This window comes from Diorhabda carinulata, chromosome 10 (assembly GCF_026250575.1).
Source record: "Diorhabda carinulata isolate Delta chromosome 10, icDioCari1.1, whole genome shotgun sequence".
Lineage (NCBI taxonomy): Eukaryota > Metazoa > Arthropoda > Insecta > Coleoptera > Chrysomelidae > Diorhabda > Diorhabda carinulata.
Window position 1 is genome coordinate 14,623,545 of NC_079469.1, and position 14,567 is coordinate 14,638,111.

At 31.3% G+C, this 14,567-nt stretch overlaps 4 protein-coding genes across 5 annotated transcripts in view; 1 reads left to right on the plus strand and 3 right to left on the minus strand.

Annotated features, from left to right (window-relative positions):
* Positions 1-268: 268 nt before the first annotated feature.
* Positions 269-3,263, minus strand: LOC130899079 (cathepsin B-like). The gene is made up of 4 exons (XM_057808821.1): positions 3,067-3,263; positions 2,666-3,002; positions 1,840-2,305; positions 269-574 (listed from the first exon to the last, which is right to left on the minus strand). Exons 2-4 carry the CDS (start codon positions 2,990-2,992, stop codon positions 369-371), a joined length of 999 nt encoding a protein of 332 aa, XP_057664804.1. The 5' UTR covers positions 2,993-3,002; positions 3,067-3,263; the 3' UTR covers positions 269-368.
* Positions 3,264-4,044: 781 nt separating this feature from the next.
* Positions 4,045-4,599, minus strand: LOC130899080 (40S ribosomal protein S29). Its single transcript, XM_057808822.1, has 3 exons — positions 4,440-4,599; positions 4,184-4,283; positions 4,045-4,121 (listed from the first exon to the last, which is right to left on the minus strand). Exons 1-3 carry the CDS (start codon positions 4,499-4,501, stop codon positions 4,113-4,115), a joined length of 171 nt encoding a protein of 56 aa, XP_057664805.1. The 5' UTR covers positions 4,502-4,599; the 3' UTR covers positions 4,045-4,112.
* A 285-nt stretch (positions 4,600-4,884) lies between these two features.
* Positions 4,885-12,844, plus strand: LOC130899076 (GDP-fucose protein O-fucosyltransferase 2). The gene is made up of 7 exons (XM_057808819.1): positions 4,885-5,054; positions 5,104-5,363; positions 5,420-5,654; positions 5,713-5,905; positions 5,956-6,133; positions 6,186-6,466; positions 12,576-12,844. The coding sequence occupies exons 1-6, from the start codon at positions 4,930-4,932 to the stop codon at positions 6,461-6,463; spliced, it is 1,269 nt and encodes a 422-aa protein (XP_057664802.1). The 5' UTR covers positions 4,885-4,929; the 3' UTR covers positions 6,464-6,466; positions 12,576-12,844.
* LOC130899075 (hemicentin-1-like) overlaps positions 7,657-14,567 on the minus strand; it is a 188,722-nt gene continuing 181,811 nt past the window's right edge. Inside the window, exons 11-15 of one of the 2 annotated variants that reach the window (XM_057808817.1) lie at positions 14,216-14,555; positions 14,013-14,159; positions 13,777-13,941; positions 9,490-9,563; positions 7,657-9,390 (exon numbers count right to left, since the gene is read on the minus strand). In XM_057808817.1, the coding sequence (XP_057664800.1) occupies positions 9,256-9,390; positions 9,490-9,563; positions 13,777-13,941; positions 14,013-14,159; positions 14,216-14,555 (861 nt within the window). In that variant the 3' untranslated portion in view covers positions 7,657-9,255. The remainder of the gene's footprint in view (positions 9,391-9,489; positions 9,564-13,776; positions 13,942-14,012; positions 14,160-14,215; positions 14,556-14,567) is intronic. The other variant, XM_057808818.1, reaches the window with a different exon arrangement.

Sequence of the window (14,567 nt, forward strand, 5' to 3'; positions counted from 1 at the left end):
GAAGTAATTGGAGGCATTTTTAAAGAGAAATCTGATTTTTCTCACTTTCCAAATAGCATACAGTGTGTTCAATTAATTTGGTATCATGATTAAACACTTTTTTATTGGAAATACAATTTTTTTCAAGTCTCCGGATACCATACAGTGTCTGTAATAAATTGGGATTCCATTGGAAATTTATTTTTAATGAAAATCGATTTTTGACAATTGTGTGTGTCGACAATTTGTACCAGTATTATACAGGGTGATAAAAAATGAAAATTTCAAAAAAATGAAACATCGTATATTTTCTACTATTAAATGTTCGTTACATTTTTGAATTTTTTTTTCAAATTTTGTTCTTTTTTTTTATTATTGGTTGATGAAATTTAAATTTTCGGTAAACCGGCGATAACTTCACTCTCGATACCCACTTCGTTCGTACCCCTCAGGATTTTGACGTAACCGTATAAACCCCAATTGTAATTCCATGAATTTGCCGCTCTCCAATAGGGTAGGTCGTCTTCCACACCCCATCCGACTATCCTTATGGACTGTTCCCCAACTAAATCACCCATGGTATAACTGTACACACCTGATAACAAATAATCGTGATAAATCGACGTACGAACGGACTATAACATGTAGAAATAAATTAACAATAATCAATAATGAATCAATTTATGAACGGACTATAAAAAATAATGAAAATATTTGATATAATCATGAAAAATTCACGTACGAACGGACTATAACTTGTAGAAATAAATTAACAATAATCAATAATGAATCAATTTATGAACGGACTATAAAAAATAATGAAAATATTTGATATAATCATGAAAAATTCACGTACGAACGGACTATAACTTGTAGAAATAAATTAACAATAATCAATAATGAATCAATTTATGAACGGACTATAAAAAATAATGAAAATATTTGATATAATCATGAAAAATTCACGTACGAACGGACTATAACTTGTAGAAATAAATTAACAATAATCAATAATGAATCAATTTATGAACGGACTATAAAAAATAATGAAAATATTTGATATAATCATGAAAAATTCACGTACGAACGGACTATAACTTGTAGAAATAAATTAACAATAATCAATAATGAATCAATTTATGAACGGACTATAAAAAATAATGAAAATATTTGATATAATCATGAAAAATTCACGTACGAACGGACTATAACTTGTAGAAATAAATTAACAATAATCAATAATGAATCAATTTATGAACGGACTATAAAAAATAATGAAAATATTTGATATAATAATGAAAAATTCACGTACGAACGGACTATAACTTGTAGAAATAAATTAACAATAATCAATAATGAATCAATTTATGAACGGACTATGAAAAATAATGAAAATATTTGATATAATAATGAAAAATTCACGTACGAACGGACTATAACTTGTAGAAATAAATTAACAATAATCAATAATGAATCAATTTATGAACGGACTATAAAAAATAATGAAAATATTTGATATAATAATGAAAAATTCACGTACGAATGGACTATAACATGTAGAAATAAATTATCAATAATGAATAATTTTCATGAAATAATTAATGATAAATATATGTACGAACGGACTATAAAAAATAGAGCAAACGATAAAAATTATACGTACGAATGGACTATAAATATATATGGATGGATTGACAAGGAAAATAATAAATAAATGTACGAACGGACTATAAAAAATAGTGGAACGGACTATAATTTTTTCGAAAAAACTAATGATAAATACACGTACGAACGGACTATACAATATAAATAGAACAAACGATTATAATATCGATAAATCTGCGTACGAATGGACTATACCTAATTGATACGATAAAAAATCTTCGTAAACTTTAATGGTAGCTTCGACGGAACCGTGTTGCATAATATCTCTCTGTATATCTTCGACGGTGGTCAAATTGTACGGAGAACCATCGCCGTAAGTCAACTCATTAGCGTATACTTTATCGGGACTGTCGCATTGTCTGTTACACGTCGGCGTCGTGAAATTGTAATCGTTACATGGCGGTCTGAGATCGTCGTGTGTGTAACGTTCGCACGGCCACATCGAATACGATTTACATCCGTCGGTGGTATTGTAAATTCCCCCCGTAACTATACCGTCGGTCTGCCAATACAACCAAGCCATGTAGGGGTAACCCCCGTCGCAACCTTGACCGCAGTTACTGCAACACTCCAATAAATCCTCAGATGATACTAGTACTGTTAGTTCCCCGTTGGATTTAATACAACGCCTGTCGCTCATAGCGGAAGCTGCGGCTACCGCCTGTAACATACACACTATAGGACAATCTGTAGAGTATTATAATTGAAAATTAAAAATTTATATACGTACGAACGGACTATAAGTTTTGGATAAAAACTCGATAGGAATGGGAAATATGTATACGTACGAATGGACTATAAAAAAATAAACTATTCTCATTTGAAGCATATTTTAACGAACGGACTATAAAATTTGAAGAAAACCTTGATTGAAATAATAAAAAATATATACGAAAAGATTATGGAGAAATTTGCGTACGAACGGACTATAAAATACGTAATGAAATAAACGATTTATAATAATAATAATAAATAAACGTATGAACGGACTATACTATATAAATAGAAATCGAACACTTACCCAAGAAGAACTGCAAGATGCTTGATCCCTTATTGTACGAATGACGTTTTCGCATTGGGGCCACTGATCGTAGGCGAAGAACGTATCCGGTATATCTGAATCGGTTTTATGGTGTTTTATAGGTAATTTGATGTTCGATTTCAAACTACCCGTTAATTTTTTAATTTCGCTCATCGGGGTATTTTCGTCGAAATTTTTCCCCGCTTTCCACATATTCTGTTGTCTGTTTATTGCGTCGATGAATTCGATGGAAAGCGGGTGTAGTTTATCTATGGTTTCGCCAAAGACGCTGCTCGAAAGTAACAAGGAAACGAATATTTTCAACATTACGTCGATTCTTATGAAAAAAAATAAATATTGATACACCCTGTAGATATGAACTCGTATTAACTTTTACTTACCACTAAATTTTGTTCCTATCACAAGAAAACAAATTCAGTACGAATCCAGTGATAACCAATTTATTAATTCAAATTAATTATTTAGGTATATCCTTATATACTTTCTTTCCAAAAAAATCTCGTAATTAAGATAAAATTGTTTGAATGATTAAAAAAATCAACTGATTATCAACAAATTTCATCTACCTGAGTGTTTTGTCAATGGTTTATGAGATAAATAACCTTATTGGTAAGTCCCAAATCTCAGAAGCCCGCCATTTTGAAAAATATATAAAAAAGATCATATCAATTCTCCGCTTTCAAATTTACCTCCAGTTATTTGATTAATAACTAGTTTTTCTTAGTGTACCGGTTCGAGATTGTTTTCACAGTGTATTTATACAAATATGTTCTTTTAATTATCAATGAAATTATTTTCGAATGATACTTTCTCAAAAGTACATTTTACTGTATTTGGAAGTAGGCGGGATTGACTAGTGTTCTTACATGGCCCCTTTAATGGTAGACGAAACGACGTGTTTTAAAAAATTTGCATGTAAAACCATTTTTTTCACAAAATTTCTGTTTTTTTGTAATTACTTTGATTTTACTAACAAAAAACGGTTATTAGTTACTTTCTTGTGTTAAAACTCGTTTACTTTTCTGCATACCCTCGTGTATAAATATTTTAATCGATTATTCACACCTAACCAAATTGTTTTCAAAAGTAAGCACAATTGACTAGTACTTATACAAACTATGCTTTACTTTCAAACACACCCTCGTATATAACATAAACAAAATTATTCAAACTTTGATTCACGAGGCGCAAATAACTATGGACCAATTTTGAAAAAAAAAGCTCTAAATCCAAATTTCATTTGATTGGTTGATTTTTCACATTTAATTCATCAAATGTCAAAATTATAGTTAATTTCCATTTTGGAAACTATTTTTTTCGAGAACTCTCGAGTTTTGTTACTAGAAAAAAAAAGACACTTTTACTTCTTAATTTGTTTTATTTGGAGTAACAAAAACATTCATCTTATAAATACATATTTTATGAATTAATCGAGCTGAAAAAATGTAAAAAAATGATTAACAATTTTTTTAAATATACATTTTTATTATTACCTACCTTTTTGAATCCTATGTCGTTGGCATACTCCCTAAAACATTGTCTGCATAAATTTAAGCCGTATTTTCTGATAAGCCCGTGTCTGTTGGAACAAGCACGACTGAAATCAAAAGAAAAACATAATTTACAACAAAAAATTTAAATATACGAAAACTTTTAACGAAATCAAATTTTTTTAAACAAGCACGTTGTTAAAATGAAGGTTATGTGTACAAAAAACTAATTTAAAACGGTAAAATCGAAAAAATATACATACCACGATCTGGAACCTTGTCCGTATTTACGAGGATGAGAATACCAGATATTTTGGAAACCCATTTTTTTGTTTAAACAAAGTTTTTTGTTCTACAAACCCAAAACTCGTCGAAGGCAACGATAAAAAGAAATCAAGACGTTGAAATGACAACTGACAGACATTTGACAAATAATAAAAAAGAAGAATTATATGACTTTATTTTTACTCAACTACATCATAACACTTTTATATAAAAATCACTGAATATCCCATATTTTATCAAATAGTCACAATATAATCCAATTAATTGATTAAATTAGTAAAATTACTCCATCCAGTACCTCGTCGATTTGTCTACTGTAATTCTGTTTATATATAAACGAACGCGTAAACCATAGAGAAAATGTATTATTTTAACGTTGATGTACTTTCGTGTTAGATAGTGTGACATACAAAAGAACGCGAAAATTATTACATTTCGTACATTTTGAATTTCTACCTGATATTAGTCATGTTTAATGCCGGGTGTAATTTTTATTTAATTATGGTTTTAAACTTATTATTACTTTCAGTAAATTTGTTAGAATATGAAAATGTGTGTTTTAAAAATGAAGACAGTTGTAAAGAAACTACCAGGTAAGTAAAACTAATTTCATTATATCAAACTTATTTATTTCCTCTGTAGACGTTATCTTCTATACGATGTGAATAGACCCGAAGGTTTTAATTTAAGAAGGGACGTTTATATGCGTTTAGCAGTTTTATTTCACAATTTACAAACTTCCCCCGATTTAAATAATTTTGTATTAGTCTTACCCCCTTGGTCGAATTTGGTACATTGGTCGTACAGCGATATCCCCGAACAAATCCCCTGGGGGTATTATTTTGATTTAGATAGTTTAAAATTATTCGCCCCAGTTATAGAAATGCACGAGTTTTTTCATAGTAAGTTATAAAAATCGAGAGAAATGCTTTTAGAATTAATTTATTTAAATTGTTAGGTTATCCATATAAATTTTCCAAAATTACAATCGACGAAGTTTATAATCTACAACATTTCGAAAATATGTTCGAAACGGGGGATTTTAGGGATCGAATGGAAATATCCCCTTGCCGAAATAAAAACGATAACAATTATTTTTTTTATAAAAACGTATCTAGTGCCAACGTAAAATGTTTGTCGTACCACGGCCCGGCTACTAAACTGATCGAATTGCTTCGAAATACAACAGCAATGTAAGAAATTCGACTTTTAGTACAATTTAAATACAAAAAAAATCATTTTTCTTTGTAGAACTATTTTAATAAATCACGCCGAAGTTGTTCTACATGATACATTCGGTAACGCTAAATATTGGCAAGCGAGACGAAGTATGCGATTCAATACCGATTTAAAAAGAATTTCGGCCGAATTTAGAAGAAATTATCTAAATTCCGACGATGTAAATGATAAAATTGTCCTACCGGAAACGTGGATCAAAGAAAAAGTATTTATTCAAACCAAAACCCCTTGTCTCGAATAATTTTCATATTTCAGCCTAGAAGGGACGCTAGAGGAGGCCCTTATGTCGCAGTACATCTCCGGAGGAGGGATTTTGTTCGAAGTAGACCTAATGAGGTGCCAGATTTACAAAATGCCGCAGTACAAATCAAAACCGTGCTTAAAAATTTGGGTTTGAGTACGGTTTTTGTAGCTACTGATGGTACTGAAGCAGGTAACTCGCAGATTTGTTGTTTAAAGGTGGTTTAGTGATTTTTTCGTTTTAGAATTTGGGGAATTGGAGCGTCTGATGGGGGGTTATAACGTCGTGAGATTTGTACCTCCGTTGGGTTTTATGGAGAAGTATAAGGACGGCGGAGCGGCGATTGTGGATCAGATTATTTGTTCTTGTGCGAGATATTTCGTTGGTACTCACGAGAGTACGTTTACTTTTCGTATACAGGAGGAGAGGGAGATTATGGGGTTTCCCGTCGATAGTACTTTTAATGTTTTTTGCTCGGAGAACGGCTGCCCCACGCCTTCTGTTTGGAAAATTGTTTTTTGATAGGTAAATTTTGATTGTTTTATAACGATTTTTATTAGTTTTTGGTTATTTAACGAATTATCCACGAATTCCTCCAATTAACACAATTTTTCATGTACAGAGTGGTGAGAAAATAAAAGATTTTGTTCACTAACTATAAATTGTATTAGTTTTTATCTTTGAAAAATTTCATGTTTTTTTACAAATTTTTTACTGTGTACTTGATCTATAGGGTGTTCAGTAGGAATTATTCGAAATTACACATTTTTTTATATACAGGCTGTTGAGAAACTGGATAATTTTGCTCATTAACAATCCAGTGTGTGAATGTTTTGATTTTTTGAAAAATTTCCTGTTTTTTTGTTATTTTAACAAATTTTTGATTTTATAATCAATATACAGGATGTTCTATACGAATCTCTCGAAATTACATACTTTTTGATATACAAGGTGATGAGAAAATGAATGGTTTTGATCAGTAACCATAAATCATGTCATTATTTTGATTTTTTGAAAAATTTCCTGTTTTTTTTGTTATTTTATCAAATTTTTTATCCTATACTTGATATACAGGATGTTCTATACGAATCTCTCGAAATTATATACTTTTTGATATACAAGGTGATGAGAAAATGAATAGTTTTGTTCAGTAACCATAAATCGTGTCATTATTTTGATTTTTTGAAAAATTTCCTGTCTTTTTTGTTATTTTATCAAATTTTTTATCTTATACTCGATATACAGGATGTTCTATGTGAATTTATCGAAATTATATACTTTTTGATATACAAGGTGATGAGAAAATGAATGGTTTTGTTCAGTAACCAGAAATCGTGTCATTATTTTGATTTTTTGAAAAATTTCCTGTTTTTTTTTTGTTATTTTATCAAATGTTTTATTTTATACTCGATATACAGGATGTTCTATGTGAATTTATCGAAATTACATTCTTTTTAATATACAAAGTGATGAGAAAATTAACGGTTTTGTCCAGTAACCATAAATCGTGTCATTATTTTTATTTTCTGAAAAATTTCCTGTCTTTTTTGTTATTTTATCAAATTTTTTATCTTATACTCGATATACAGGATGTTCTATGGGAATTCATCGAAATTACATTCTTTTTGATATACAAGGTGATGAGAAAATTAACGGTTTTGTCCAGTAACTATAAATCGTGTCATTATTTTTATTTTTTGAAAAATTTTCTGTTTTTTTGGTCACTTCAACAAATTTTTCATCATATACTCTATATGTACAGGGTGTTGTGAAACTAATTTTGCTTACTAACAATGCAACATGTGAATATTTTGATTTTTTTGAAAAATTCCTGTTTTTTTTTTGTTATTATAACAAAATTTTAATTCTATATTTTATGTACAGGGTGTTTTCTACGAAACCTCGAATTTACACACATTTTGATATACAGAGTGACAAGAAACTCACTTTAGTTGCTTTCTAGATGAAAATTTATAGTTTGAATAGTATTTTTAAAGTCATTTGAGGTAGATCCCTGGAAAAAATGAAACAACAATTAAACAAGACGATAAACATATATATTTATACATTTTCATATAAAATTTACAATATACAATAAAACAAATAAATGATTCTAAAAACAAAACGAATTTTTGAATTAAAATAAAAACGAATTTTTTTTATAAAATTCTACTAGGCCAATACATCGAATTAACGTCGAAAGTTTCGTTGCGCGCGTACCCCCTTCATCCCCCCATCCAAAAAAAAAATTTTTTTTTGGCCAGATTATTAATTTTTATTCGCTAATTCACATTTGTACAAATATACATCCCTCCAAATATATTCTGTATCTAATAACATCTCGGAAATTATTATTTTTTATTTTCGAAATTCCAGAAAAATCGCGAATAATCGATTTACGAGAAAATATCGTACGCCCTCGCTATGTTTGGAATAAAGCGCGTGAGAAAAAATATCTGGGAAAAACTGCGAAGCTTCGCGATTAATCGAGAAGTTTCTAGACGAGATATAAAAAATCGATATTGTTGAGAAAAATTTCGGAAAAAAATCGTGAAAATCGAGAATTTTTTTGCTGAGTAGCCGAACAATCGATAGTTTTGAAAAGATTATAGAAAAAATCGCGAAAATTCGAAACTAGAAAATCGATTTTTTGGTTTATCATCTAGGAACTTCTCGATTTTCCGCAAAGTTTCGCGATTTTTCCGAAATTATTTTCAAAACGATCGATTTTTTGCAAAAAATCGCGGATTTTTTTCGAAGTTTCACGATTTTTTCTAAAACCTTTCCGAAACTATCGATTTTTTGCTTTCTTGTCTAAAATTTCCACATTTTCCATGAAATTTCGCGATTTTTTCTGGAATTTTTCCGAAACTGTCGATTGTTTCCGAAATTTTTCCGAAACTATCAATTTTTTGGTTTCTCGCCTAAAAATTTCCCAATTTTCCATGAAACTTTGCGATATTTTCGAAAAAATTTTTCAATGATCGATAGTAAAAAAAATCCAAAAAAATCGCGTAAATTCTCGAAATGTTCTAGAACAGATTTCGTCCGATCGCAGATCAAATTTGATCCGCGTCCAATTATAAAGCTCTATGTATATGAATATGTACAACATCCTATATTTATCTATGGAAAAGTCAGTCGGAAATTTTATTAATGTTTTCGTGGAAAGAAATATTTCCCACCTAGAACTGTCCTTTATTCATCCTATGGAACCGTTAAAACTACGTGGAAATAATCATATTGGAATTATATCACAAATTTAGCGTATCTTTTTTTTTCTTTCAAATTAATATAATAGAAGAAGAAAAAAATTAAACGCAACTTTCCGGACCCGGTATCGAATCCGCTATGATGTGATCTCTTCTGGTCGTCGTGAAAGATTGATCCCTTGGCCTGGGGCGGGTCCTACTCAAGGTGTTAGTCGACGAATCGCACGAAGATGGCGACTGAAACAAAAATTTTATTTTTTTTTTTCGATCCGTAATTTTTTCATCAACCTGTATATAATTCTGCGTATTGAAATTGGTTGAAATTAAGATATTCACCTGTTTGTTGGTTGCGTCTGATGTTTTGTAAAAATGCTCCGGTCTCGGTAGAATATTCGGTGTAGGTTCGGTACCTGTCGTTGAAACAAAAAAAAAAAGAAGAAGATTAATGGTCGTTCAACGAATTATAATTGTTTAATTCCGGTTTTTTAGACGTTCTGTATATTTTGATATCGATTGTTAGTAGTATATCCAGTTTTTGGGACATTCTGTATATACTATAATCGGTTCTTAGCAGGATATTTGTCGTTTAATGTCATTTATTTATTGAGGACATTCTGTATATAATGACTAGTATCTTTGAATTCATTTTCCATGTATTTTCTGAGGACATTCTGTATATATTATAATCGATTCTTAACAGGATATTTGTCGTTTAATGTCATTTATTTATTGAGGACATTCCGTATATAATGACGAGTATCTTTGATTTTGTTTTCTATTTATTTTTTGAGGACATTCTGTATATATTACTATCGATTATAAGCCCTATATTTGTTATTTAATGTGTTTCATTTTCTGAGGACATTCTGTATATACTATTATCGATTCTTAGCGGGATAGTTGTCGTTTAATGTCATTTATTTATTGAGGACATTCCGTATATAATGACGAGTATCTTTGATTTCGTTTTCTATTTATTTTTTGAGGACATTCTGTATATATTACTATCGATTATAAGCCGTATATTTGTATATATAAATTTTCTCTTTTATTTCATTCATTTATTCTTGAGGACATTCTGTATATTTTAAAACAGATTATTAGCAGCAAATTGGTTGATTTAAACATTTTTCAGGCCATTCTGTATAAATTATTGTCGAACAATAGTAGTATAGTTGCCATTTTATTTGATTTTTTGGTTCATTCTGTATAATTGTCGACTATTGCTAGCATTTTTCTTCCATTTTATTTTTTAGGACATTCTGTATAAATAATATTCCGATCTCGAAAATAAATTTGTCTTTTTATTCTATTTATTTTTTCAATACATTCTGTATATATTATACATTAATTTTCTTTTGGGACATTCTGTATGTATCGTTTCTTAGTTTTTTTTTAAATCTTAATATATATTTTTTGAGACATTCTTTATATATGATTACCCACCCTCAATAATATATTTTTCATTTAATTTTGTTTTGAAGACATTCTGTATATATTGTCAATTATTGATTCTTTTTTTGCCCCTTTATACATGAATTAATATTCTTTCCGGACACTCTGTATGTATTATTGTTTTTTATTAGTACTTTGTCGCATCATTTAATAATAAAAAATTTTCGGATTTCCCGTATATGTTATTGTCGAATATTAGTAGTATATTCGTTCTATTATTAAATTCGTTTTATTGACATTAAGACATTCTATATAATCGTCGACTATCGTTAGTATTTATTCTTTTTTTTGTGACATGCTTTATATAGAATTATCTACCCTCTTCAGTATATTTGTTTTATTTTATAAACTTTTTTGTGGACAATCTGTATATATTATTAACATTTTCCTTTTATTTTATTTATTTGAGACATTCTGTATATATAATTATAGATTATTGTATATTTTTTTTTGTTTCATTCATTTTTTAATACAATTTTGATACATTCGGTATATATTATAGTCGAAATAATGATGGCGATACCACAATTTCCGGTATCACATCATCTCCATCTATACAAACATTACCGAAGTGTTTGGTTGGACATTTTTACCGATAGTAGCGTCACCTCGGTACCGGAAATGCATTAAGATCGCACTATAATTCCAGATGTCTTTCGTTACCACAACATCGCCATCTATCTTCAATTATTCCTACTATTTAATTGTATAATTTTTTGTATGTATAATAATCGATTATAAATTTTTTTTTCTATTTGATTTTATAAATTCAACGAGCCGATAAATCTCAACGTTCGTTTTCCCTTTTCCATCAAATAATTATATGAAGGGCAGTTTTGTTTTTGTTGTTTCCATCAATCTTACGTATGTCGCTCCAACATATTCCCTGCTCTTAAAATAATTGGTAATCGAATCCCCCCATTTTTTCCACGTGTACGTTTTTGTGCCTTTTTGTCGACGACTTTAAACCCCAATTCACTTAGTAGATTTTATAGAAAACCCCTTCGTAAACGTAACTCGATACCACTTTGAACGATTGCCGCTTTACATAAGAGTCGTACGATTTTGAAGGGTATATATTACGAGGGTAATTCGATAATATATATAGAGTGGACTCCCTTATTATTTGAAAAAAAAATTATGTTAATTAAAATAAAACGTATTATTGTATTTATTTTGTACCCCCTCACTTCATTTTCGGTAGGTATTAAGTTCGACAGTTTACACAGAGATGGCTACACCGATGTTTCCGGTAACACAATAGCGCCATCAATATCAAAAAATGCAAATGAATTGTGGAGCTATTTTTCTACTTGTAACAGAGGTGTGGCCATCTAAGTGTAAACTGTCAAATTGAATGAATGGTCTGCCTATTCTTATGTAGATGGCGCTATTGTACTACCGTAAACAGTTGTGGCATCGTCTATCGGTAATATCTTGAACTATTTTAGTTCTGCTCGGCTCCCACGGGTGACGTTAGCGTTATTTTCGGTAGTACGACGACGCTATCGACCTTAAAATGGAACAACTTTGGTTTGGTTCGCCGGTTAGCAGATAGAAGGTTACAACGTTGTTTCCAACCAAGCCAAGTTGTTCCATTTTAACGTCGATAGCGTCGTCGTACTACAGGAAATAACGCCAACGTCGCCTCCAGAACTGGTCAATTCGATATTTTACCGGAGTTGCTGTTTCCGGTTGGACGGTACCGTTATGTACGTCAAAATGGATGAACTTCAAAGTTCGATCATTTTCAGGCGCTACTTGCGGCAGCCGCTCATCTAGTTCGAGGTTTTATTACAAGTGGCTGCCACGCCCGATTTTCCCAGAATATCTAGCGCTATCTATATGAAAATAGTTGAACTACTTATTTCAAGGTTTCTTCGATAAGTGGCGCTACTATCGTTCGATGAAACACTTGCGTAACATATATGCAAATACGTTAAACTATTTAGTTTCTTGTTTTTCAGATAGAGGGCGCCACGTTTGACTATTCTCAGGTACACTAGCGAGATCTGTATCCTTATCGACGAACTATCTAGTTCGTGATTTTAGCAGTAGAGGGCGTCACCACTATTTCTTCGACATTTAGAGGATCTAGATGATTACAAAGATGAAAAAAAATATGAAAAAACTACAAATTAACGAAAATAATTTTATTTTATGCAAAATTATACACAACAAATAAATATAAATAAATACATAAAATAATAGAAACTATGATTTTTATAAACATAAATTTTTGTTGTTTTTTTGTCATGCGTCTTTCCCTTCCCTTCCCCGAACAGCCGATACTTTGTCCTACCGAAAAAAAGAATTTCCACGCGTCATCCTAGTAAAAGCTAATTATGGTATACCCTGTATACGGTAGACGGAAATATCGGCCGCGCGGGTTTAACAAGACTCTGAAGAGAAACGAAGCGAAATGAGAGAAAAAAAATTGAAAATTCTAATACAAAAAAATACATGCTTTCATAATTTTTTTTATAAACATTAGTTTCAATCAAAACGCCATTTTCGATGAAAATGTCATTAATAAAAAACTTATGAGATTCGTCCATTTTATTAGCCGGATTTGATACAGAGGTACTATTTAGTAAACGTAAACATAGCAAAAATGACATTTTCCCGAAAGAAATTTTCCATTAATCACTAAATTTACTATCCACTTTATTATCCGGATTTACTACAGAGTCAATTTGAAATATTTAATGGAAAATTTTTTAAAAAACAAAATCAATTGATTTATGCGAAATTTTACAAAAATATAAATTTTCATGCCGATAAAATTGGTAATCGTTTGAAAGGAACATTCACATCTGCGGAAAATTGTTCGAAAACAAATTAATGAGTATGAGGGAAATATTTAAAATTTTCTGAATAAAATGGTAACTGTCAAACAGTTTCAATTTCCAAAAAAGTGGCTCAAAACAAAATTAATTTTTTTGTATTGTAGAATTGTAATTTCTCGAAAAAAAAAACAATATTTCGAGAAATAAAAAAAAAACAAAAAATGATTCGCAAAACGTTTACCATTTTCATATCTTTTATCTAAATTTAAATAATTTATATAAAATAAACCTACGAACTAACTAAGCTACACGTCATCGAAACGCCGAAACGTCGAGAATTTCGGCCGACTACTACAATGACACAGACATTCGCACTCACCTCTCGGCGTATTCAAAATATCCGGCTGCCGTACCGCATCCGGCGAAGCCCCGCAATCCGAAACCGGCTTCAAAGTATACGCCACCACGTATCGATTATCTCCCGTATTTATCTCCAACATCGAACCCCGGCGAGACTTGGAACTCGTTTTCGAAGCAGCATCTGCTAAGAAAAAAAAACAAAAATGACTACCGGTTTCCTCGATCGACGCGCCCCATCAGCGCAACATCACTCACCGATGTTTATATGACGTGAGCAACCGTCGCATTCTCGTTTCCGCCTCACCGCCACCACGACGACCACCAATACCGCCAAACCCAAAGTGAGAAGACAACCGGTCAACAAACCCGCCAACGGTACCAAACTAACGCCGCCGCTTCCGTCTAGAAAAAAAAATCCGCTATTCAAACTAGTCGTTTTCTATATTTTTTCTACTTACCCGTGCGTTTTTCGGCGTCGTTCAACAATATGTCGTCCATTACGATTTTCTCGCTTTTTCCTTTGGAATTTTCCGCGTAAACGACGATCCTCAACGACGGCGGGGACGGCAACAACTCCCCGATATCCAATCGAAACGTCGGCGATTCCGTATCGAACGTCGTTCGATTCAATCGCAAACGCATAGAACGAGCGTCGTAAGCTTCGAGAACGAAACGTTGCGGCAAACCGCCGTCGTAACCGGCTCGACATTCCACCTCCACCACGCTATCCGTAGATTGATTATTCGCCGAACGAACGGTGCAATTCGTCAAAGGATTCGGCTTCGAGGCCGGTACCACCTAAAAAAAAAA

Coding starts and splice junctions, on each gene's coding strand:
- LOC130899079 (XM_057808821.1), bottom strand. CDS start 2,992: ATGTTGAAAATATTCGTTTCCTTGTTACTTTCGAGCAGCGTCTTTGGC. Junction 2,306..2,665: donor CATCTTGCAGTTCTTCTTGG/GTAAGTGTTCGA, acceptor TGTATGTTACAG/GCGGTAGCCGCAGCTTCCGC. Junction 575..1,839: donor TTTTTTATCGTATCAATTAG/GTATAGTCCATT, acceptor ATTTGTTATCAG/GTGTGTACAGTTATACCATG.
- LOC130899080 (XM_057808822.1), bottom strand. CDS start 4,501: ATGGGTTTCCAAAATATCTGGTATTCTCATCCTCGTAAATACGGACAA. Junction 4,284..4,439: donor GGACAAGGTTCCAGATCGTG/GTATGTATATTT, acceptor TTTTGATTTCAG/TCGTGCTTGTTCCAACAGAC.
- LOC130899076 (XM_057808819.1), top strand. CDS start 4,930: ATGTTTAATGCCGGGTGTAATTTTTATTTAATTATGGTTTTAAACTTA. Junction 5,655..5,712: donor CTTCGAAATACAACAGCAAT/GTAAGAAATTCG, acceptor TTTTCTTTGTAG/AACTATTTTAATAAATCACG. Junction 6,134..6,185: donor TACTGATGGTACTGAAGCAG/GTAACTCGCAGA, acceptor TTTTCGTTTTAG/AATTTGGGGAATTGGAGCGT.